We start from the raw sequence: 25,258 nt of genomic DNA, 5'->3' as shown, positions 1-25,258 counted from the left end.
CGAAAGCTGAGGAAGGGTGTTGGGAGTCCCCAGCCTGACCCTGATGCCCTCTTTCTCTCTCCACATGAAGCCCTTGAGAGCCAGGCTCTGACTCATGCCGTTCACATGGCCACCGACCACTCTGCCACACCGGTGACACCACTTCCAGACCGAATGTGCTTTGAACACACTGAAAATGAGATGAGGACTGACCGTGAGCGGTCCCCTGACCTGTCTCTAAGGCCTGCCCCTCTCATCACTGCCCCGCCCCAGGGTTCACAAGTCAAGCTCTCCCTCCACAAGCCCCGCCCCACTCCTGCTTACCGCTGTGATAGCAGGTAATGTTGTCTGCCAGGAGATGCCAGCGAAGACACACCGCCAGTACCTGGCCTCACACCAAAGTAGGGAGGGCCGGCAGCCACAGAGCCACCACACCTTCTAAGGTGGGCTTCTTCTGCTCCCTCCAGGGCTCCCCCAGTCAACAACCACAATAGGCCCACACGGTTTCAGATGGTGACCTCAAGTAACCTCATCTAGCCCTTTGTTGACCATCGTGTTATGTCCAAGGATGCCAAATGATGAGTCGTTCTTGCAAATGCCGCCCTCCCGGGACTGCTGCTCAAGAGATGGGTTTTGAAGACCCAGCGGTGCCCCCCATTGTGGTGGTGGGGAGGGGCAGCTGACCCGCTCTCCAGGAGGTCACTCTTTGCGCCGGGACCCCACTTCCCACTTGCTACTGAGTGACCTTCCACTCAGCAGTAGCCTGGGGGTCCGAGTGTGGTCTTCATATGCAAACTGCCAGGCCTTTCGTCCAAGGTACCTCGGGCGAACGCAGCGCTCTGCGCTTTCAGCTAGCAGCCAAGCTGGGTGACCACTGTGCAAAACAGAGACTCGGCCTTTCTACCCATTCTCCTCTCTAATGCCTGCAACACTCCAAGTGACTGAGTGTGTGTGTGTGTGTGTGCACCCCGAGATTCCCACCTTCCCGTCTCCAGGGGTGCCTGCTCAGCTCCTGGTTTACGGGGCTGAGGATTAAGCAACAAGTGAGGTGCTTCTCCTCTGCTGCGGCTGCCTTCGGAGCGCATTCTTCCGCTCAGCACCTCCATGAGGCCAGTTTCAGACCTGCAGGCTGCTTGCTGGCTCTCTCCCTCTTAGGAGGCAGGATGCTCCATGGGGGCAAGCAGGCGTCATGAGATGCGGTGGTCACACCCAGCTTCCAGAGAGCCACACCCCCAGACGCTCCGTGATGTGGCTTGTGGTGGCCCCCCTGGGCCACGGACGCCACTCGGTAATCTTACCGTGACGTCACTCCGAACATCTTAAACACAGCTCTCGTGTTCACTCTACAGGAGGAGAAACCGTGCCCTCCGAGGGACACAGGGAAGCAAAGGCAGGGATCGGTTGCTATGGAAATTAATTTTAGGTCTTTTTTTGGCTTAGGAAAACCAGATTTTAAAAGTCAACCTACTAGGAGGCTGCATTGTATGCAAAGTATAATCTAATCTGTCTGGGGAAGGGGGTCAAAATATTGAGGGCTACTGCTGGGTGACTCCTAACTCAATTGCAGTTGGTTACTCATCAGCAGTTCAAAACCACCAGCTGCCACTTGGGAGAAGGACCGAGCTCTGTACTCCCGTAAAGTCAGTCTGGGAAACCCAGAGCGCAGTTCTGCCCTGTCCCACAGGGCCACGAGGAGTTGATCTGAGCCGTTACAATGGCGGTGAGCTTTGGTAGTTCACTAAGGAGCCCTGGCGGCGTGGTGGGGTTCTCGCTGCGCTGCTACAGCAAAGCCAGCAGCTGAAACCAGCAGCAGCTCCTCAAGAGAAAGATGAGTCTCTCTACTCCTGTGAAGTTTGTCCTGGCAGCCCCTGTCTACTCATGGGGACGTGAGTCGGCATCCACTTGAGCACTGTTACCTTTAGATTCAGAAAATAGATGTAACCCCCCCAAAAAGTTACCAACGAAGTCAAAGCTAAATCTGAAAACAACATTCTGACACTCAACGGAACAGACCTCAAATTCTGCTCTTCTCTCTCGGACTCTGGTTTTAGGAGCCTCCTCAAAGCACCTGGATTCCCAGGGGAGTGGAGGTGTCATTCCGGCGACATCCCCCGAGACTGCACTAAAATGCTGTGGAAGCAGCTCCTCAGGGGGATGGTCTAGCCCAGGGGTCGGCAAACTGCAGCTCGAGAGCCATGCGTGGTTCTTCCGGTACGTACATGTAGCTCTGAAGTCAGACGGAAAATAAAACTAACAGTTTCATTAGAATGTTACTTTAAACCTTTATTCGTAAAAATATATTGCTGACTCTCGAATCGTTTTCACATTGCTGTGAGGGGCAGGGTTGGCACTTCCATCTCAAGTTTGCTGCTTCTTGGTCTACAACACTAAAAGGCTCACACGCCTGAGCTCAAGTGTACGCCAAGCACCAGGGTTCACTGCAGCTGATGAACCACAGCCAGAAGGCAGGAGCCCCCTTCGTTTATGATGTCATCAGCCCCCTCAAAGGACTAGCGGGGAGAAAGAAAAGTTCCGTCATGTTCCACTTCTGTTCTTCCACCAACTTTGGACTGTCCCTTGGTCAGGGAGAGACAGGAAACCCTGCCGCGCCGCGCAGACACGGAGGGACCTGGAACGCTAGGCTGAGGGCACTGAGTCAGTCAACAGGCGGGCAGATACCTATTGTGTGACATCGCTGACGTGAAGCAGGCCAACATCTGGGGGCCAAGCCTTATTGGTGGTCACCTGGGCAGGGTGGGGGGAAAGGAGGCTCACTGCCTAGGAGGCACTTAGGGGAGCTGCTTCTGCGGGTTACAGCAACAGTGGGGGTGGCTGCTAAGATGAGCTCAATCAATGTCACAAAGCTGTCCATGGCGAGACTACTGGAAAAGCAACATATTTCATTAGACATACCTTTTACCACAATAAAAATAACATACACTGGATACGACAAACATGTTTCTGGAGGAAAATCTGGATATGTGTGTTTCCTGTTACAGGACACAATCCGCACAGGACTGTTCCCAGCTTGGCTGACGGCCCTGGTCCTGGGCACCCCCAGCCCCGCCTTCCTCTGTGCACATGGGTGTCCCCGGTGTGCAAGTCAGTGCTCCTCAAGGGTCCGAACTCGGGGTGCTGGCACTGTTGTCACTGAGCCGGGGATGTTTCTCTTTGGGCTCAGAGCACTGAGGTTCTGTAGGCGGCTCTGCAGCATGAAGAAACAAAGTCGGCTAATACATAGAGGCTTCTTTAAATAAGGCTGATGTTTACAAAATCAACTGAGTCCCCAAACCCATCTGTAGACAATGGGACATCCCCTCACAGAAGCGTCACGAGGAAGGGATGAGTCAACCAGGGCACAGCATAGCACCGATGTAACGTACAATATTCTTCTGGTTCCTTGAGGCTTCCTCACCCCCACTATCATGAACGCAGTCCTGCCTTTCCCTGCGGGCTAGACCCGAGCATGTGGACTGGTGCAGATAAGAGCTCAGAACACACAGAATCCAGGTCAGATAAACCCCTCAGGAACAGAAATGGGAGTGGAGGAAGGTAGGGGGAGAAGGGGAGAAAGGGGGAGCCGATCACAATGATCAATGCTTAACCACTGCCCCCCCACCCTCCCGGGAGAATGAGCAACAGAAACCATGGGGGAAGGGAGACAGTGGTCAGTGTAAGATATGAAAATAATAATAATGTATAATTTATCAAGGGGTCATGGGGGGGAGGGGGGATAGAAGGGGGTAAAAAGAGAAGCTGATACCAAAGGCTCAAATAGAAGAAAATGTTTTGGAAATGATGATGGCAACATATGTACAAATGTGCTTGATGCAATTGATGTATGGATCGTTATAAGAGCTGTACGAGTCCCCAATAAAATGATCTTTAAAAAAAATTAAAAATCAATTGAGTGTCAAGATAAGGAACCAATTATTAGCCAGACCCTGTGTGGCTGGAGGAGGAAGGCTGTGGACCACTGGTTCAAAATGAGCGTGGGTGGCGTGGGGCGGGGATTATCTGGTCATCGTGACCGGGGAAGAGATGGTCCAGGGGGAGGTCCTGCAGTGCCCAGGGCAGTGCACAGTGCCTACAACAAAGCACGGGGACCCGGCCAGAATGCCAACACATCCTAGGCTAGCTTCCCAGCCCCACCCTCTCCGTCTCTCTTCTTGGTGACTGCTTTTTCAGGGAGGAAGGCTTCCTGCCGAGTCATAAACAGGCAGCCCGCGTTCAAACGATGGCTCGAATCTAATCCCGGCCTCTCAGAACTCACTGGACACCAGGCGGTATTCATTTCCAAAAAGAGCCAGCGTTGTTTTCACCAGTAAAACGGTCACTTACCTGACTGAGCTTCCTCTGTGGAGGGAGTGGAGGTTACACCGGACGGCACAGCATTCAGCACGGTGTCTGTTTTTAAAGGCGTCAAGTTTATTCTCCTTGAGTAAGAAAAAAAGAGAAAAGGGATGCATCATTCAGTAGGGTGTGAATGATTTATGCAAGATGCCAAATTTATGACACTTGAGGGAAGGCGCTTTGAAAAGTCAGCTGATCATCAGGCACGGTGTGGGATACTGCGCTGGATGGCCTGCCGATGTGTCTCGGGCGAAGTGCGGCCAGAAGTCTCCTTCAGAAACCAGCATGGCAAGCCTTGGTGTCACATACTTTGGACATGTTGTCAGGAGAGACCAGTCCTTGGAGAACGGCCATCCCGCGTGGTGAAGCAGAGGGTTGGGAGGAAACAGGAGACCCTGGGAGAGATGGACTGACACCGTGGCAGCAGCAATGGACTCACAGAGGGCAATGCCTGTGAGGGCGGTGCAGGGCCGGACAGTGTGTGTGCACAGGGTCGCTGTGAGCAGGAGCGTATGACCACCTCCACCCTCAGGATGATGTTTAGAGACTGAGTCGCACTACTGCGTGCATCACAGTAACTTCCAAAGTTCTCAGGCCCTGTGTGCTGTCGTCCACGCTCGCGGCTGTCAGACACGCCTCCTCGTTTGGAGGACCCAAGACAGTCCCGGAGCTTCTGGAAAACCCAGACTCTCTCCATCCACTATTAAGGGGAGGAAGACATGGTAGCAGCTGCGAATGCTTGACAGCAAGGGCTTTAGAAGAGAAAGCGGGGGCGGAGGTGGGGGGTTCCACGTCCAAGATATTTAAAAGGCCTTTCCTCTACAGAGCACAGAGCTGCTCTTTAAAATGCACCAGTGGCTCCACACCCAGTCTCAAGAATCAAGAGCTCTGGGCAAAAACTGGAGAGCCCCAGACTCCTTACCCCTCAAACCTAAAGTGTGGTCTGAGGGGCTTAAAAAAGAAGAGGGAAACTGTAATCGAAATGGACTTGGAGGCTTTAGTGACAAACAAGCTTATCTCAAACACACAAACTCATCACGCATCGTCCCTCAACAAGTTCACCGCCTGCCCCCAAGCCCAGCCCCAGCGAAGCTCCCATTCGAAGCTCCCAGATTGGAGGGTGAGGAGGTAGCGGGCAGGGTGGTGAGGAAGCACAGACTCAGGCAAACTAAGAAACATGAAGTCTGACTGCTTCTTGACCACACGGGGGCAGCAGTGAGAGCCCAGTTCTCGGGCTGCAGGGCGAGTTGAGAGTTGGGACAGGAACAGGGTCTGAACAGAGAGGCAAAGCAGTGGGAGCCAGAGGACACACATTCTGTCCTGGAGGGAAAGTGAGCCTGGCACGGAGGCTGGCCGAGAGAAGGCATTCCTCCAGACCTGCACAGAGTGCTCTGGGGCGGGGAGGAGTAGGGAGTCTGCATGTTAGCCTACCGGTGGGAACGGGGGAGCCCACAACCAGGAGACACCCTCAGATCTGAGGACAGCTGGCTGGAATCTCACCTGTAACAGCCACAAGGACAATTTCTCGGGGTGTCAGCAGCTCTTACCGGGGTGCTGTCTTGCTCCAGGCCTGCAGCGTGTTCAGAGTGACCCTGCGGGGCTGGGGGGCTTTCCCGCCAGGGCCGCTGGCCTGTGGGGTCTTCTCCTCTGCAGACCCTGGCAGAGCGCCCTTGAGGCTGGGCGTGGTTGAGAGCGGGTCCTTGACTGCTGCCGGGGCTGGGGGCAGCTTGGCCTGAGGTGGGGTGGTGCTGGGGCTGCTGGGGTCCTGGGTTCTACTGGTGGGAGTGCCTTCCACCGATCTGGGTCCAGGGGAAGACCCTTGTTGTGTCTGACCCTTTGCTTTCTTTGCTGTGTCGGGGCTTCGCAGGTCCAAAACGGGTTTCTCTTTCAAAGGGACTCCCAGCTCGTCCTTCCCAAATGTCACAAAGGAGCAGTAGCCGTCCGTGGAGGAGATGGCCAGGAAGGCCCCATCGCTAGACCTTGTTCCCACAACAGGAGAGAGAAGTCAGAATCCCTGCCCAGGTCTAGCCCCAGCAGTCGGCCCTGACAGACCAGCGTGGGCTTCCTCCTGAGACCAGCTCTGCAAGTCTACCAGTCCCCAACCCTCGGAGTCACCCCTCAGTTTACTGAAGCCGGGTGACTCCCATAGGGAAATCTGAAGCGCATCAAACCAGCTGCTGTGAAGACAGGAAGCAAACATGATGGGAAACTAGGAATGACTTCCCCACAATGCTGATTCCTTTAAAAAAAAAGGGGTGGGGGGAGGTGAGCAAAAATAGCCATTGGTGCTGTCAACAGGCACTCTCACCTGAAGACCTGTTTCGGGGCAGCCTGTTCACTCGCCAGTCACTGGCTAGCTGCTGCCGGGCACTTCCGACCCCAGCAGGATGGCAACCCCAGCCACGAGCCGGGGTCAGACTGAACCCTGGGGGGTTTCATGCACTGATTTTCGGAAGGTGATCCCTCTCTTCCTAGTGTATCTTAGTCCAAAAGCTTCCAGGGACAGAAGGAAGGGCGGTGTCAGCAGCCACTCACCAAGAAACATCGCTCAGGGTGTGATAGTGTATGTTAGACACGTAGCCAAAGGGGAAAGACTGCTGGCTGTCATAGAAGAGCACGGAGTCCTCGGAAGCCACCGCAAACACCATGCGGTACGGCAGGTTCATCAGCTCCGGGCCTGCAGTGAGACAGGGGCAGAGGAAGGGAACAGCCCCCCCCCAAAAAAAAACCCCCAAATATGCAAAGCATATTCCAGAAAAGGCAGGAAAAACAGACACATACTTTGATTCCATCCGTTTTTGTGCCATCTTTCCAGAGCAACTAAACTGAACCAAACCTCGATATTCACCTCCCCCTCTCCCTCCCCTTCCTCTCCGGTGACTTGCCCCAGAGAGAAAACATTACACAGCCAGGCTGGCTCTAATGATACCTGCTTCCACTACCGGCTTCAATTCAAAGTAGACTGGGCAGCAGCGAACAGCAAACGTTGCTTTTCCAGGACACGGAAGATGAGCGATAGGCCTACAAGAAAAACCAGAGATTCACAAGGAGGCGCTGCGTTTTGGCAGCAACAAAAAGGTGGGGGGTCTTCGACATACCTTTTCAGGTTTCTCCGGGAGAAAACGTAAGTGGTGTTGGTTACGTTTTCACCAGCTTCCACACATCCAGCTGGGGGAAAGAAACAGGTGTATTACTGGTCCTCAACACACAAACTCCAGCACAGTCCACTTTGGTTCGTAAACCACTTTCCCCCTAAAGATGGACTCTCTGACCCATGTTTCTATGACTACGGGCAAATGTACACTCTCTGTCACTGTTTGGCCTCGCCCTTACTCCAGCCCTACCTACCTGTGACCTCCTTCTGAGAACTCAGCAGCCCTCCCTCCTTCCCTCCGGTGCCCTCGAGCCCTGGATGGGAAGCACCTACAGCCAGAACTCTGGCTACAAAAGACCTTAGTTTTAGGACCCAGTCAATTCCCTATGTCTAATACTCAACCCCTTGCCTAGGTCCAGCTTCCCAGACCCCATCCGGGCCTCTAGTCCTCTGCTCCCCAGTTGCCCATCTCAGTTGCCTTCCATAGTGTGAGACTGGGGTCTTTTGCCATCTGCCTGAAGGAGCCAGGAAGCAGTCAGGAGATCTAGTCCCCGGCTGAAGTCGCCAGCCCTTGAAGAATATCTGCCTTTGTTCTGGGAACAGCCTGCTTAGGGGAGCTCTTCAATACTCGGACCTCAAATTCTCATTGCCATCGAGTTGATTCCGATGCATAACGACCCTATAGGTCAGGGTACAACTGCCCCTGGGAGGTTTCCGAGACTGCTAACTCTTCCCGGGAGTAGAAAGCCTCGTCCTTCTCCCGAGGAGCGGTTGGTGGTTTCAAACTGCTGACCTTGAATTTGAAGTTATTATTTCTTTATACAGCTACACACATAAGCTATTTTACATATGACCGTTCCATATACTTGTATATTCAGGGGAGTAGCAAAAGTATTAAAAAAGAAGCTTTTTTATTTATTTAAACAGTGACTTTTCTGCATGGCTACCTTCTCATCTCATTCTTCCAGCTTCCAGGGATCCATGTCAGCAGCCCCTGCTTTCATTTCTAAATTTCCTCCAGGACAGCACAGTCGTTGTAACGCGTTACACCAGTCACATGTCTATACCTATATGGTAGGCGTTTGCCTTTTCTCATCCAACTGCTTTTCAAAATATGGTGTTTATACTTTTTCTCATTTTGTTCTCAAATATTCTCCATGACTCTCAACTTACATGGCACCAGCACTCTTCCAGAGCAGTTTAGTAATATTCACTGGTATGAACATACCCTAATCTGTCAACATTCTCTTTAAGATTTTACCATGAAGAACACTGCTCTATCTTTGAACCTATCCTCTTACACACGCTGCTTTTGTTCAAGGAAATCAGTGTCAGACATGGGACAGATGGATGGAAAGGTGTAGGTATTTAGCTGCTACCAGACCCCGGTGGGATAGTGGGTTACAGGTTGGGCTGCAAACCGCCAGGTCAGCAGCTCAAAACCACCAGTCGCTCCTCGGGAGAAAGATGAGACTTTCTACTCCCATAGAGGTAGTCTTGGAAACCAACAGGGGCAGTTCTCCTGTCCTGCGCCGTTAGTAGGACTCAGATTCGGTTTGATGACAGTGAGTCTGTTTCTTGAGGCTTGTTTTCCAAAAAGCCCTAAAAACTGACATTTCCCCCAGCAACAAGTTCATTCTTATACCCATCAGCAATAGGCTTTTTTATGTTTCTTCCCCAGTCTGAAACGGTATCTAATTATAGCACTTTTCATTTGTCTTTGCCCAACTCTTAGTGAGTTCTAGAACATTTTCCCGTAGGTGTTGAGCAAACGTTTACTCCTCTATGAACTGCACTCCTCCACTCATGTCTTCCCTCCGTGCTCTCTCTTCCTCTCGCTCTCTGGTGCTGCTTGTCAGCTCTGAAGAACGCATTGTATATCTGTTCTGGCTACTTCCTGTACCACAAATATTATTGCACACTTTATCATTTCACTGAATTAGCTTGTGTTACCTTTTGACAGTTAAATACCATACATTTGAATAATAGTGAAACAGGACTTAGGTCTTCCTCATTCCTATACAGTTCTTCTAGATTTTCCTGCAAGAGTTTTAGTTTTCTATTTTATGTAGTAGGAGTCCTATTTGTAGATACTTATCTTAGGGGTCCAATTTAATTTTCTTCCAGACTTCTGGCCACACCAGCACATTCACTGAATAATTGATTCCTCCCACTGAAGTACCACAAGGTTATTAAATTCCCTTATGTCCTAGGATCTTTTCTGGATTCTCTGTTCTGATCAACCCACTGTTCTCTTCGCTTACGATAGCAATACAGGCGTAGTCTGATAGCAGCAGCGTGTGACATGAGATGAGAGGACACCAAAAGCCAAACTCACTGCCATCGAGTTGCTGCCAGCTCGGTGCGGCCCTCAGGGCAGGGCGGAACGACCCCTATGAGTTTCTGAGCCAGAAACTTTTTTTTTAAGTCAGCATTTATTTATTTATTATTTATTTAAAATCATTTTATTGGTGGCTCGTACAACTCTCATGACCACCCATACATCAACTGAATGCGGCATGTTTGGACATATGTTGCCCTTGTTCTCTTCTAGAGCCTGGAGCTCTTGATGGGAGGAGGAAGCCCGTCTTTCTCACGGTGGTGAGGAAAGCGCTTCTTTAATATTATTTTTCCTATTTGTCTGGCTATTCTTTTTTTCAGCGGTTGATCTTTTAGGTAGAGCTGGGATTTTATTCTATTGTTGAACTTGGGTGAATGGCATTCTTATGGTTATTGTTTCTCCTTGGTTTCTCTTTCTTCCTCTCTCTCGTGCTTCTTGTCAAACAAACAGACAAACATAGAAATCTCTAGCGTAACAAGACTAGAAAGTACATCAGTTCAAAAAAAAAAAAGCACATCAGTTCATTACATCAATCTTAACAACGTGATAAAGCTTTCCACTTGTTCAGAACTTGTTTTACAATTTTCCTGTCGTTTCCTAGTCTTCTTCATAAAGGTCCCGGACCATTCTTATTACATTTACCACCGTGTATTTTATGGGTTCTGACTGCTACGAGTAGTTTTCCTTTTTCTATTTTTAAACACGTATTGCTAGTACAGAAAAAAAGATAAGAGAATCATATATTTTATAATATCAAATCACATGACCATTCTTTTCCCTGATAGTATTTTTTTAATATCTTAAGTTTTCTAGATACAACTCTACCGCACGCAGAAAGTTTTACCTCTTTTCTAATCTTTGTAATTTCATTTACTAATTTTTGCGCATTTACGTAAACCCTAAAGATTGTGTTACACTGAGCTGCTGCTGCTGCTACGTGCCGCTGAGTCGGCTCTGACTCACAGCTGCCCCATCGGTCACAGAAGGAATCACTGCCCCGTCCTGTCTCAACCTCCCTGTGACTCGTGTTTGAGCCCATTGATGTAGCCATGTCGGCAATCCATCCCATTGGCGGTCTTCCTTCTTTTCGATGGCCCTCTGCTTTACCAAGTATGGCGCCCTTTTCCAGGGACCAATCTCTCCTGAGAACACGTCCAAAGTAGGGCATCCTTACTTCTACAGACCATTCTGAATGTACTTCCTTTAAGACAAGTTTGTGCGTTCTTTTACCGTCCACAGTACTTCCAATATTCTCCAATGCCAGAATTCAAACGCACCAGTTCACCGTCAATATTCTTTATTCACTGGTCCAACTTTCACATGCATACGAGGCAACTGAAAATACCACAGCTAGGGTCAGGTGCATGGGTATACAATGAAATCCCTTAATGTGGCTCTCTTTGTAATTCCCACCAAAGGACTGGGTGGGACCATGCAAACAGAGTATTTGAAAACACTAACAGAAGGGATGGCCGTTCCACTGGACATTTAAGTGACTCATCTCAGAAGCCCAAAGAGTGAGCATCTTAATACCACTGAGAAAGATAAGCCCATGAAGTGTCTGCAAGATCGCTGTCTCAAGCGGCAGAGGCTGAAGCACGGAGATCACGAGACAGAGCAGAAGAGCCACATTCAGGCTCTGAGACAGAGCAGCAAGACTGTGAGGCCACGTGGTGCGCTTCCTGGTCCATGGGAACAAGGCAGAGGCCGTGGGACCATGTGGCTGAGACCAGAGACATGTCTGTCAGCGTGGCTGAAAAGATGCTTTCCAGAAAAGGTACTTTCCAGGCAAAAGAACTGTATCCTGAACGTTTTGAAACCTGTTAGCTTCCCTAATAAACTACAAAAGCACCAGTTCTGTGTGGGTACCACACATTGTAACACATTGTCTAACCCAGCAGAGAAATAGGGTACCCTACAAGGGAGGGATGGTGTGAGGAGAGGGCAAAGACAAATGAAGGATGGAAGAACGTCTGACTGCCCTGTTTAACTAGGGGCTGTGAGGTGATGTGGAGCTACACTCTCTGCCCTTTTGTGGAGCCAGAGGACTGGCACGGACCTCAATGTGGCACCCTTGCTCGTCAGCACGTTAAAGAGGTCTTATGCAGATTTGCCCAATGCAATACCTCCTTTGATTGGACCAGTCTCCATGCACGTCGACTGTACATCCAAATAAAATGAAACCCTTTGCCACTTCAGTCTTTTCTCCATTTAACAGGATGCTGTGTAGTAGCCCAGTTCTGAGGGTGTATTTTTCCTTTACGTTGAGTTGTAATCCCAATTGAAGGCTGCAATCTTTGAATTTCATCAGCAAGTGCTTCAAGTCCTCCTCACTTTCAGCAAGCAGGGCTGTCATCTGCATATCGCAGGTTGCTAACAAGCCTTCCTCCAATCTGATGCCATGTTTTCCTTCATATAATCCAGCTTCTCGGATTATTTGCTCAGCATACAGACTGCATATGTCTGGTAAAAGGATACAACCCAGATGTATACTTTTCTGTATTTTAAACCATGAAGTATTCCCTTGTACAGTTTGAACAACGGCCTCTTGGTCCATGTACGAGTTCTGCATGAGCACAATGAAGTGTCCTGAAATTCTAATTCTTCTCATCGTGATTCATAGTTTAAGAGTCACACCGTCGAATACCTTGGTATAATCAATACAACAATACAACAACAAGTAAACATATTTCTGATATTCTCTGCCTTCGGGCAGGAGCCAGCTGACATCAGCAGTGATATCCCTTGTTCCACATCCTCTACTGAATGCAGTCTGAACCTCTGGCAGCTTCCAGTCAAGGTACTGCTGCAACCGCTGCTGGATGATCTTCACAAAATTTTACTTGCATGTGATATCAATGATATTGTTTGAGAATTTTGTCTCATAAAATTCTATCATGCAGTATCCAGCTTCATTTCTCATAAGGACCTTATTTTCCAACTATCGATCCTTCCTCTTTAGTTTCCATCTTTCAAATTCCAATCACCAACAATTATTAATACATCTAGATTGCATGTTTGATCAATGTCAGACTTATGAAGTTGGTAGAAGCCTTTAATTTCTTCATTACATCTTTCGTGGTGGTGGGTGCATTTGAGTAAAAGTTGTATTAACTGGACCTGGCTCTTCTGCTCTGTCTCCTGGTCTCCATTCCACAGCCTCTGGTGCCTCTGGTGCTTCTGGTCTCAGTCTCTGCCTCTTCAGACAAGAGATCTCAAGTGTGCTCCACTTCTGATGGTCCTGGGATTTCTCTTTCTTCCTGCCAAGGCAGCTCATCCCGATAGCCAGGGGAGTGGCGACTAATCATTTGGTGGAAGTTACAGAGATATGGATAGAAGAGCCAGGTTAAGAAATTTCGCTCCACAATAGATCTTAGAATGTTCTTTTAAACAATGACTATGACAGCATTCCTCTTGGTTTGTAATTCCAAGCATTGTAAACCATATATAATTGACTAAAACAGCCCCAACCAGTTCATTTAGGCCCACGAATATCTAGGATATCAATCTTGATGCATTCCACTTTCATTTTTGACAGCTTCCAATTTTCCGAGATTGGTATTTCATACATGCCATGTTCTGCTTATTAACCAGAGATCCATGGAAATACTTGGTCCTACGGACTAATGGGTTACACAAATGCAAGCCCCCACAACCCTGAGACTATAAGATCTAGATGGTGCCCAGCTACCACTGGCAACTGCTATGAAAGGAATAACAAATAGGAGGTCCTGAAGAGAGTAGGGGAAAGGATGAAAAACAAAATGCAAAATATGAACAAAGATCAGGCTTACAGGTCAAACAGAGGCAGACTACCCCAGAGATCACAGCCCTCAGTCAGGCTAACCCTTTAATCCACTCACCACCACCCCAACCATCCCCCACCCCGTGGCTCAACTCTCAGCCAAATAATAGACAGGCCTCCTTGGTGCTCTCCTGACCAAGGGCAGCATGTGCTTGGGGATAAAGCTCAGCAGGGAGGAGGGACTAGGACAGCATGGGGACAGGGGTCACTGTCATGAATCAACAAGTACGAGAGAGCCGTTTAACAGAAAACCAGTTTGCTCTTCAAACACAAAAAAGTCTTGAAAACGAACTTTGCACTCAAATATCAACAGAAAAGTTTAAAAATGAAATAGCGGTGATAGCTGCACCAATTCTGAACACACAAATTAGGACTGAACGTGAAGGTGGTTAATTGTGTGTTAGGAATTTTGTTTCAATAGAGAAGAAAATCGCTTATTAAACAAACCTGGTGTGAGAAGCAAGGACCCGTCCGGCGTGAAGCTGAGCCTCCGGAAGAAAGACTTCATGCTGTCATCGTGAAACATGCGGTAACTTCTCGCCTGTGGCACACAACGTTGAGGTATCATCCTACAGCTTTACATTCACATGAGGCTGGCCAACGCCTGTAATTTTTCTTTGCCATTTATTATCAAGAGAAACTAAAATATATCACAAATCAAGTACTCATAGGAAGCACTGCGAGAGGAATGATTCATGAGAAGGCAGGGCCCACTGAGTTAAATAAAGCTGTGTGTGCCTAGGAATGCTTCTCTGTGGATGTGTTTGTTTCTACCTTCCTGTTGCCTAACGCTGGGATATGACTCCTAGATCAGCAGTTCTCGAACCTCACTGCGCCCTAGAATCAAGTGAAAATGAAAAACACCAGCAGAAACCCAAACCCACTGCCACTGAGTCGACATGGACTCTTAGCGATCCTGCAGGACAGGGTCGAACTGCCCTGTGAGTTTCTGAGACTGAAACTCTTTGCAGGGCAAAGTCCTGTCCTTCTCTTACAGAGCAGTTGGTAGTTTCAGACGGCTGACCTGGTCGGTCACAGCCCAACAAGTAACCACTACACCAATCATTAAGGGATCTTAAAAAAAACACTAAAATACTAACTACCTCCAGCCATATGAATTAGATCTATATCGAATCTAGCGATATATTTTGTTAATGCTTCCCACGTGACTTCGCAAAGCAGCCAAGGTTGAAAACCACTATTTTATACCATTAGTTCAATCTAGCCTCCAGAATTCCTTTCTCTCTTTAGACCAGCCTACCATGCTGACAGAGCCTTCTTCGTCTGACATGGATTTGTGCTGTAACTCAGGGGTCCCGTGCTGGAGGCCAACTATCTAACTGCAAGGAGACTTGGGGCTCGGGACTTCCTAAGGCCCAACTAAAGCGCTGCTCAAAGGCAAAGCCAAAGCACTGCATACCTCTCCTTCAGCCCCTATTCCGGACAGCATCTTGGAAACATTAAAGGCCACGCGTTTCTTCTGTGTGGTGTACACCCGCAGCACCCTGAAGGAAGAAGAGAGTCTGGTTGACCTCCTGTAGGACATGGGTTCTTTCCATGCAGAAACCATCTATGACCTAAACCAAACACCGCTTCAAGCCGGGGTGGGGAGCATCCGGGACATCATGTGGACCAGCTGACAGCACGCGCCTCACTAAAGAGCAGCAGTTCCAGCCAGCGCATCAGGGGCGAGTTAATGAAATGTCTGACCAAAGAGAGCAGGTTCATCTTTAAGTTGATAATTTTGAGTGGTCCGTGAAAGATAATATGAATACCCTTGGCAGAAAGGCGGTCTCCCACCCTCAGCTTAAAAGATCTCCAGTCTGTAAGGCCGTTTGCCAAGGGCTCTCACCCTTAAGTAACTATGATGCAATCTTAAGGGAAGACCATAATTTGACTGTTTTCATTCAATGCTTGAGCTTCTCAAGTGAAATGTGGTGCAGGCCTGGTCCTGCTTCTCAACTGTGGAGGGCTGGCTGGGGGGTCATTTGTATGGCTATGAAGAAACGGATTGTGTGTTGAGCTGCCCTGTTTTCAGAGACTGGGGAAGGTGAGGAAGACGCCCGAGAGTCCATGCGTCTGTTGAGAACCCACGTTCTTCCCGCCAGGTAATCAGATTACTTCATTCCTGACTGCCTGAATAAAATACATGTTTCCGAAAATGAACAGCACCTCAAATATACATGCAATAGGACTGTCTGTAAAAGAAATAAACATCAACTCTTCGACACTGCTTTGGTTGCCATCTTGAGCTTATCTGCTTTTATGAAATGTAGTTTGATAGATCTTCATAAAGAGCATTTCAACTATCTGTGGGCCTGTGGCCCCGATTTTTTTTTTAACTCTTTGCTCCAAGAATGCAATGAAATACAGCCATACCAATAAATACAAACCAAGACCTCTTCTCAGACATAACATACTTTTACAATTTATATTAATTTCAATTATTGTCATTCAAATCAGTGTATCAGTACACTGTAATCAGCAAGTGAAATACATGGTCCACTCCCACCATTAAGCAGTCACTTTTGTTTTTTTTTAAAGTCTCCTGTGAAGGCCAAATGTAATTAAGAGCCAATTTGATGTTAGGAAGAGCTTCCTGCCTTCCTTCCCCCAGTCAATCAAGCCTCAGAGAGAACAGACGTGGGTGAGTTAAGACTAACGGAGGTAAGGGACTGTAGCTAAACAGTGATTTATATACCAGTTTAGTCATGATAAGAATCCCTCTGCCGAAAATTTCAAGTAAACACTGATGGGGGCCATTTGGCAAACCCACATACCTGTCACAACTCAAGGTAGCGATGTATTGGCCCAAAGGATCCCAGGTTACTCCTTGTACATAACTTTTATGTTCATTAAAAATTGATATCTTCTGTCCTACAGGAAGATTTTTTTAAAAGTACACAACAGCATTACCCAAACCAGCTCCAACACAAATGGTATGCATTATGGTTTACATATCATTCCCTCCACACCAGGCCACAAGGAACCCTAGTGGCACAGTTGTTAAAGCACTTGGCTGTGACCTGGAAGGGGTGAGCCCACCAACTGCTTGGGGAGGGTGTGTGTGGTGGTGGTGGTGGTGGTGGTAGTGGTGTGGGTGTGGGTGTGTGAGTGTGTGTGTTGGGGAGGGTGTGTGTGTGGGAGTGGGGATAGTGGTGGTAGTGGGGTGTGTGTGTGTGTATTACGGCAGTCTACTTCACAAAGACTTAAAACAGCCCCAGAAACCACCTGGAGTGGTCCTACTCTTCATTTGGGGTCACTATGAGCCAGAACAGATTCAACAGCACTAGTGCTGGTCTTTTATACCACGCCCTCGTTCAGCAGGCAGTGGCTGCGAGAGCCCCTGGGTCGGACTCCACGGGCAGAGATGACGTCCAGGAGTTCACTGCTGCATTCAGGGGAGAGACCATCCGCAGGCCCCTCCAATACAACTGGGAACGTCCTGGACGATGAGGGAAGAAAAGGGATACCCAACAAAATAGGGGTAGTGTTCAAGAGGAGCTCGGCCCTGAGTGCCGCTCAACGAGTTCGGCAGACGAGGGAGGAGCAAAGGAAGGGAAAAAAAGTATTCTAAACAAACCCAGGGTTTCGGAACCGATGATATACAACCGGAACTGGGAGTGAGTGAGGTGGAAGGCCATGGGTGACCAGAAAAGAGATACATTCTACAGACCGTGTGCGAAACCCAAATCGATCCAAACTCACTGCCATGGAGTCGACGCCGACTCCTGGCGACCTTACAGGACGGGGTAGAACTGCCCTGTGGGTTTCTGAGACTGCAACTCTTTATGAGGAGAAAGCCCCGTCTGTGTCGGGAGGGGCCACTAGAACGGATGGTGGTTTCAAAGCGCTGGCCTTGCAATTCGTAGCCCAACGCATAAGCACTCCCCCACCAGGGCTCCTCTGGTGCAAAAAAGGGGCTCTGGATAGTCAAGGAATCCAAGCTGGACAGTGATCTGCATTTTACAGGAAGACACTGAGGTTTAGAAAAGACTTTAAAAAGGGTTATCAGTGGTTCAGAGGTGCCAACTCAGCTGCTGACTAAAGAGGGTGAGTCCACTCAGAGATGCCTCGACAAAAGACCCGGCTCTATACTGCTCAGAAAGCAGCCACTGAACACCCTGAGGAGCGCATGCTCCTCCGACACTCATGGGAACCGAATGGACTCAGGGGCAGCTGGTTAGTCGGGATGGGATATGGTAGACCAGGAGAGGAGAGATCTCAGAGGACGGGAACCAGAGCAGCATGGATGGGAATGGGAAAGGGAAAGTGTTCAGAAGGTCGAACCAGTACACACAGCAATCAAGTCTTAGCCTTTCTTTCAAAGCAAACAAAACAGTCCCTCTCCGCTACTGAATGGTCCACACTGCCTCCCTTATTCCCCGTCTTACCTGCCATTCACTCAGTGCTCTGCCAGCTGGTGCTTCCCAGTTCCCCGCCCACCCCCCTGCTCCTCATTAATGTGTCCTACGGTCTGCCTATGGAAGATCTCAGCCTCGATTCCACGGCCCTTACTCTCTCCTCCTTCCGGAAGCTTGGGAACCCAGAGGAGACACTAAGCTGGCTGGAGGTTAAAGAAGGCTTAGACCTGTGGGGGCTTGAAATCGCCAGGGGGGACAATCGGAGCCCTGGTGGTGTAATGGATACACACTGGCCTGTTAAGCACTAGGTCAGCAGTTTGAAACAGCCAGCTGCTCCAGGGGAGAAAGATGAGGCTTTCTACTCCTATAAAGTTACAGCCTCAGAAACCTACAGGGGCAGATCTACCCTGCCCTGTGGGGCCGCTCTGAGTTGGAATCGACTTAAAGACAGTGAGTTTGAGTTTTGAGTGGGGAGAATGGGAAGGGCACTTGAGCCTGACAAGGGAAGGGAGTAAAGGTCAGGGGAGACACCAAGACTCCCCCACCCTCACCCCAGCCCCACAGAGGTTGGTGAGAATGACTTTCAGTGGTCTAGTAAAAAGGTACAGCGTAACAGTGATGCAGGGCTGGGGTTTGTCCTGATGGGTAAGACAGAAGTGCAGGGGCCCAAAGGGTGGACTGTGTTGGTAATACAGGGAGCAAGCTGGGCAGAGAAAGTAACAGAGGCCAGAAGGGGCTGAGAGGCCCGGAACCGGGGCTCAGGGCTCGAGGAGGTGCAGAGCAGGGAGCCTGAGGTGCTGAGAACAGGAGGACAAGGTGAGGCGAGCGAACAGGACATTTGGTTCCAGGGGACAGTGCTACAGCAGTGAAAGTCACTGAGGGGCAAGATCTGGTCTTCATTCCCATACTCCCACCCAAGCCCCTCCTCTTCTTGTGTCCCTAGCCTCAGAAAATGGGAGCAGGATTCGCCCAGCTTAGGCCACAAAGCAACCCATCCTGTCAGCTTTTTCTAGACATCCCACGTTCCTCACACCGGCCATCGTCAACTACCACCCAGCCCATTCATTCTCCTGAATGACTTTCCCTCCTTCCCTGCCTTCTCTTGTGTCCCCTGTGGGCAGTTCTGCACGTGACAGTCAGAGATCTTTTCACCCAGCAACAAGAACCTCGTGCTCACTGCTCAGCATCCTGTCTTGCTTAGCCTCTGAAAGCCGGTCCCTAGTCGATGAGGCTCTGTGCTTGGACCTTTGCTGCCTCTCCTTCCCCCAGCCCTGACCTGTTCCTAGGGCATGGCAGTGAGCTCCCCTCACCACAGAGCCGATGCCCATGCTGTTCCCACAGGCTGGGATGCTCACCCCTGACTCACTCACACAGCCAGCTCCCCAATGTTTGTCCACGGGCCACCTACAACTGCCTCGGACCACTCTGTCACCCTCCATCACGACCTGACAGTTTATCTGCCTACGGATCGCCTGGCACCATCACTGGAATGAAGCCATTTCCTTTGTGGCCTGCATCCAGCCTGCAGCAGTGCATGCTGGCAATGTTCAAGGCCAGGACCAGCGGCTGAAGGAGGTTGCTCACCGCAGGGTCCACCCTAATACTCATATACACTCACTGCCATCGAGTCGACACTGACTCAGTGACCCGACAGGGCAGGGCAGAACTGCCCCTACGAGGTGCCCAGACAGTTAACTCTTTATGGGAGCAGAAAGCCCGTCTTTCTTCCACAAAGCGGCTGGTGGTTTCAAACTGCTGACCTTGAGAAGTTAGCAGCCCAATGAGTAATCACTACATCACCAGGACTCCTTGCAGGGTCCACCTATACTCAGACATTCTCCAGGATGATGGCTAGAGTTGGGGTCAAGACAGACAGTGGCACTGGATCTCGACTGTTGGGGGCTGATGAGGAAGAGGGTGGCAGAGATTCAGAACAGCAGAGGGTGGCGTGGCTGGCTGGCAAGGAACTGGGAAGAACGAGACGCTCACACAACGGTTGGAAGATGGACTGGCGCAGTCTGTGGTGGAGGAGCATGCCAGCTCTGCTTCATGATTCCTTCCCAGGGCCCTTGGCGGGTGGGGGGACAATTAGCCCTCACATTTCAGGACAGAAGAGGAAGAAAACATTTGGGAGAAATGTCACGTTTTAGTAAAGACTGCAGGTGAAAATGGCATTAACCACATATTACCTTTGGGAGAAACGACGGAAGCGATCAAAGATTTCATCTCGCTTATACTCATAATCAATGCTCATGGAAGCCGTAGTCAGGAAATCAAAAGACATAGTGCATCAGGCAAACCTGCTGCACAAGACCTTTCAGCGTGTTAAAAAGCAAGGAGGTCACTTTGAGGGCTCAGGTGTTTGTGACCCAAGCCACCACGGTATTTTCAATCACCTCATTCACTTCTGAAAGCAGGGCCACGCCTGAGGAAGATTGCAGAAAACCGATGCCTCGGACGGTGTTAGTGAAGCATACAGAAAGTCAGACTGGCAGAAGAACAAACACAAATCTGTCTTGGAGGGAGTACAGCCAGGAGCCGTGCCTGAGAAGCAAGGATGGCGAGGCTTTGTCTCAGGTGCTGTCCACGGAAAAGGATACCACGCGTGGGTGAATAGAGGGTCGGAGAAAAAGAGGAAGCCCCGCAATAGGATGGATGGACACAGGGGCTACAACAATGGGTTCAAACATGCTAATGAGACAAATGCTGCCCAGCTCTGCGCCAGGGACGGCTGTGAACCAGAGGACTGTGGGTTTCACTGGCTGGTTTTTAGGTGAAATGCTGATGTTATTACATTTAAGGTAATTGGGTTAGCATCTACACGTTTGTTTGTTTGTTTGGGGCCGGTTTTTAGAAGGAGACACCCCCGGGCCATCCTTCCTAGTCCATCTTAGTCTAGAAGTTCAGCAGAAACCTGTTCAGCATCACAGCAACATCTGACCCCTTTGATACATAGCGACTGTGCAAAAGGTAAGGGGGAGTTCTTTAAAACACAGGGAACAGGGAAGGAAGGTGGAACTAATAGCAATGATGGACGCTTAACACCCATACACAGAAACAAGGGCGAACAACAGCAACAAGGGTGAAGGGAGACAGCGGTCAGTGTAAGATAAGAAAATAATAATAATTTATAATTTATCATGGGTTCACAAGGGTGGGAGGGTGGGGGAAAGGGAAAGAAGTGGTGCTGCTACCAAAGGCTCAAGCAGAAAGTAAATGTTTAAAACAATGATCTTAAAAGAAAAACAAACCAGGGAACAGGGGAGGGGTAAGTCCTTTGCCTTGATTTCCTCTCATCTAAAACGGAGCCCTGGTCTGACACCCAATATCCATCACCGGAATGGCTTGTTGATCTCCCTGAGTAAGCTTCGCCAGGGCGACGTCTGCAACGAGCGGTGCCCTCCTCGACCTTGCTCAGCATCACCAGCTCACACTACGGCGGAGCTTCCAACAGTCTGACTCGGCCTTGAGAAGTGAGTGGGGCCCGCGGCACATGGGACCGGTCCCTCCCACCCTCAACCAACCATCTATTTTATTTCATGTGAAGGTGTTTATCTTCTTGCCTTCAAAGATAGGACAGGTTACTTTTAGACACTTACAACTAATCCCCCTCCCCCCAACGCCCCTACCACAGAAATGCATTACCTTTACTGACGTCCCACATGATAGCTGTGTTGTCCACAGAGGCGGAAACCATTGCGTTCCCATCGGCTGCCCAGCAGATATCATAGACGTCTTCCAAGTGACCCCTGGAATCCAAATTAAAGCCGGGAGAACATAATTACTGTATACACTCGGGTATAAGCCAAGTTCTCCAGCACATGTTTAATGCAGTTTTTGTGGTAAGATTAGGTGCCTCGGCTGATATTCGGGTCGGGTTATACTCGAGTATAAGCAGGTACCTCAAGGTCAAAAAAGTTAAATGCGAATGCTAGGGCCATGCCTTGCAATGGGGTTTTAGAAATTCCCACCAGTACTCAATTGGCTACTCTGAAACAGATTCTGTTTTACTAAGGACATTTTCACATCTGAAGCTAGGAAGAGCCATTTTAATCATGATTTTTTTCCCCCTTCTAACTTTCGGCTGGCAAATGTTTTGCTTAAGTCAATGTCTTATGTGTACTCTGACCATCAAAATGCAGCCAGCTCTTAGCAATACCCCATCAGTCCCATGGTCTCCCAGCCTGTCACCTCAGAGTTTTGACAACGGTCCAGTTCTCCTTGTTCAGCTGTGCCTCATCATCATCCTGGAAAGCAATCTGCTCGGGCTCCTTGTTGTCATTCACCTTCCACAGCAGGATGACAGCGTCTGGAGAAGGAGCAGTCAGGGATCAGCCAGGCGGCACCGACAGCACTCCAACGTGCCGTTTCACAGACATCGGGCTAGGCAACCATCAGGAACAAGCGGTTTGCCTTGGCAACTGTGGTTGGCTGCTGCTGCTTCCATTCAGACTCACAGCCACCCCATGAGTGCAAAGCAGAACTGTCCACAGGGTTTTCAAGGCTGTAACCTCTTGGAAGTAGGTCACCTGGCGCGCCTTCTGAAGTATTTCTGTGTGGGCTCAAACCACCAAGCTGTCGCTAACTGTCTGGATCACCCAAGGTCCCCACTATTCAGACTGCACTCACACCAAATCAAAGTCATAAAAAGTCACCTTAAACAGTGGGTCCCCAGCCCAACCCATCACCACTGCAAGGTGCCTGCCACATGAATGAGTCTGAAGGTATCCACACAAACAGTGGGATGAGAGAAACACACAAACAGACCCCAGAAGCCAAGAACCACGGATGAGAGGGAAGGCCAATCGCTCCTGGCTGTGCATGGTTGGAAGGCTGACTTCTACAGTAGAGTTTATCGCATGTCAGCAAAAGCAACAAAGCGTGAGCTAATCTACGACCACCAAACACACACAACTTGGTAGGCAGTCCCTATGCCAACTAATTAATTACACAGATACTGGGGATGGACCCTGATCACTGCAGACCTAATGACCAAACAAGGCCGGCACAGGGGCCTTTGCATCTGTGTCTGAACAGCAAACACCGTTCCTGTTTCCAAACTAGCCTAGTGAAAGCATGTGGGTAAGGCGCCATCTCACCCCTCTGACCTCCTCCCCAGAACATTACTTTACTCATCTTCAGGGATGGGCAATGTCCAGCCCAAAGGCCATATAAAGCCTAAGAAATCATCAATACCAGCTAACATCACATGCCTGACCAAAGAGAAGCATTCTTTCTCCCGATTTGCTGCTGGTGATTTTGAACTGCCGGCCATGAGAATCTCAGCCCAAGTGTAACCATTACACCACCAGGGCTCCTCCAGCCACCACGTTAGTTGTGAGTTACTTCACAGTTGGACCAAATATAGAAGCCCAATGTCTCAGGTGATCATCTTGTGCAGCCCACGGCTTATATGAATATCCAAATGGTCTTTGGCAGCAAAAAAGGTTCCCCACCCAGGACCTATATGTTCGATGAAGAGGGTCCCATGGCTTCTATAATAACAAGGCACAGAGAGCTCACATGTCACAAAACACAGAGGACTTGGCTTCCAGAGAATTTGTAAGAACAATACTCACCATCTCCTCCTGAGGCTAAAATTTCCCCATTTGGAGCAAAACGCACAACGTTGACGGCTTTGGTATGGCGAGCAAGATTGGACAAAAATTCTACAATGGCTTTTCCATCTGGTCCTTTTTCTACTTTCCATATCTATTGATACCAAAACATGCATTATGAGACATATATACTAAGAAGCCACTAGACGGTGCACCCTGAACACCATTATTAAAACAGTTCATGCTAAGAGCAGTCTATTTTCAAAAGGGAAAGCCTAGTTTTCCACTTTCAATGTTAAATTCAACATAAACTATAGTCCCAAGGCCTGCCCTCCTCCATTTTACCTCTAACAAATTCTCTGACAGGAACCTGGCTCGGGATTCTCAACTGAGGCAGCCCACAGCATCAATCTACGGCCAGTTACCATCTAGTTGCATCTGCCTCACGGTGACCCTGGGCGTGTCAGAGTAGAACTGTGCTTCAGAGGGTTTTCAGTGGCAGGTTTTCCCAAAGTAGATCACCAGGCCTTTCTTCTGAGGCACCGCTGTATGAACTTAAACCTCCAGCCTTGCAGGTAGCCATTATATGCTACCCACACGTTCCACCCAAACTCACTACCAGTGAGTCAATGCTGACTCCGGGACAGGGTAGAACTGCCCCTGGTGAACTGATGGCTGGTGGATTTGAAGTACTGAGCTTTCGGTTAGCAGCACAACATGTATGTAACCCACTACGCCACCAGTGCTCTTGGTATGTTCCACCCAATGCCACCCTAAATCTATTCAAAGAAAGTGGCTCTCTGGCTTTCCTGGCTCACTCCAGGCCCTGAGTTTTTTATCATTCTGGACTGTATGACCAGTGGTTTGAGTCTGACAAGGTTAGTTTACAAAGCGGAAGGAAGAAGGCTGCAGCAAGAGAGAGCAGCTAGGATTCTTCTACTTCTCTCCCATTTACCCTCACGGTAGTGTCCACCCCTCCAGAGGCCAGTCTGTGGATCTGCCCAGCTGTCCCATGCTGGAAGTCCAGGCTGTACACCGGCTCCTTGTTGTGCCAGGCTATTTCACAAGTGATGACTTTCATCCTTCTGGGTCTCGGAGGGGCAAAAGGTTCTCCAGCAGCGTTTTTCCCCCAAAGACACGGTAAAGCTGGAAGACGTTGGCAAGGGATTGAATAACCCTATTGCAAGAGCAAACATTTTTTGAGGGCTTATTATGAATGCAAAAACGGGCTAATCACTTACAAGGCATGTTATCTGGCGAAAGGACGTTCACGTTAGCATCGAGATGGAACATTTACCAGGCTCGCTGAGCCACGGCTTCTAAAAGCTAATGGGTCTCCTGCTCCAACCGGAAAAGCAAAATGAAAACATCCAGGCAGGGGCCCAGGCCGGGCTAAGCCATCCCCACCCCGCCATTGTGGGAGTTGTGCCCTGGGAATGAGGTGGGACCGCACGGGGAAAGGGCCAGTGTCTCGGGGAAGGAGGAAGGAGACCTCCTTTCCGGGGTCAAGTCGCTCGGCCTGAGAGGCCTAAACCAGGTCCAGCAGGGTGGAGGCCGCTCTGGGTCCCGCCTGGGAGGAGACCCGGCGCCCGAAAGCGCGCCGCCCGCTCCATCGCCAGTCCCCGCGGGCTGCCCGCCCCACTGGAAGCGCCTGTTTCCTTGGGCCTAGTCCATCCCGGCCCGAAAGGCCAAGGGGACCGCAGAACCTGAGCCCTAAAAACTTACCTTCAGGAGCTGGGACAGTCAAAGGTTCCGCCAACCCAT

At 49.6% G+C, this 25,258-nt stretch overlaps 1 protein-coding gene across 2 annotated transcripts; it reads right to left on the bottom strand.

Moving 5' to 3' along the window:
- Positions 1–2,236: 2,236 nt before the first annotated feature.
- Positions 2,237–25,258, bottom strand: CHAF1B (chromatin assembly factor 1 subunit B). Of its 2 annotated transcripts, XM_045284753.1 has the most exons (15): positions 25,220–25,258; positions 24,736–24,832; positions 24,450–24,640; positions 23,516–23,648; positions 22,128–22,245; positions 21,582–21,685; positions 16,353–16,449; positions 14,993–15,077; positions 14,020–14,113; positions 7,431–7,500; positions 7,262–7,353; positions 6,868–7,009; positions 5,880–6,311; positions 4,321–4,415; positions 2,237–3,184 (listed from the first exon to the last, which is right to left on the bottom strand). In XM_045284753.1, exons 2-15 carry the CDS (start codon positions 24,785–24,787, stop codon positions 3,093–3,095), a joined length of 1,797 nt encoding a protein of 598 aa, XP_045140688.1. In that variant the 5' UTR covers positions 24,788–24,832; positions 25,220–25,258; the 3' UTR covers positions 2,237–3,092. The 2 variants fall into 2 exon arrangements, with proteins under 2 accessions (XP_045140688.1, XP_045140689.1); XM_045284754.1 differs by lacking the exon at positions 24,736–24,832 and having other exon boundaries at positions 24,450–24,671; positions 25,220–25,237.

Source organism: Echinops telfairi, unplaced genomic scaffold (genome assembly GCF_000313985.2).
Source record: "Echinops telfairi isolate 266 unplaced genomic scaffold, ASM31398v2 ScPeMD7_7469;HRSCAF=8507_0, whole genome shotgun sequence".
Classification (NCBI taxonomy): Eukaryota; Metazoa; Chordata; class Mammalia; order Afrosoricida; family Tenrecidae; genus Echinops; species Echinops telfairi.
This window is presented reverse-complemented; position numbering and strand designations above follow the sequence as displayed.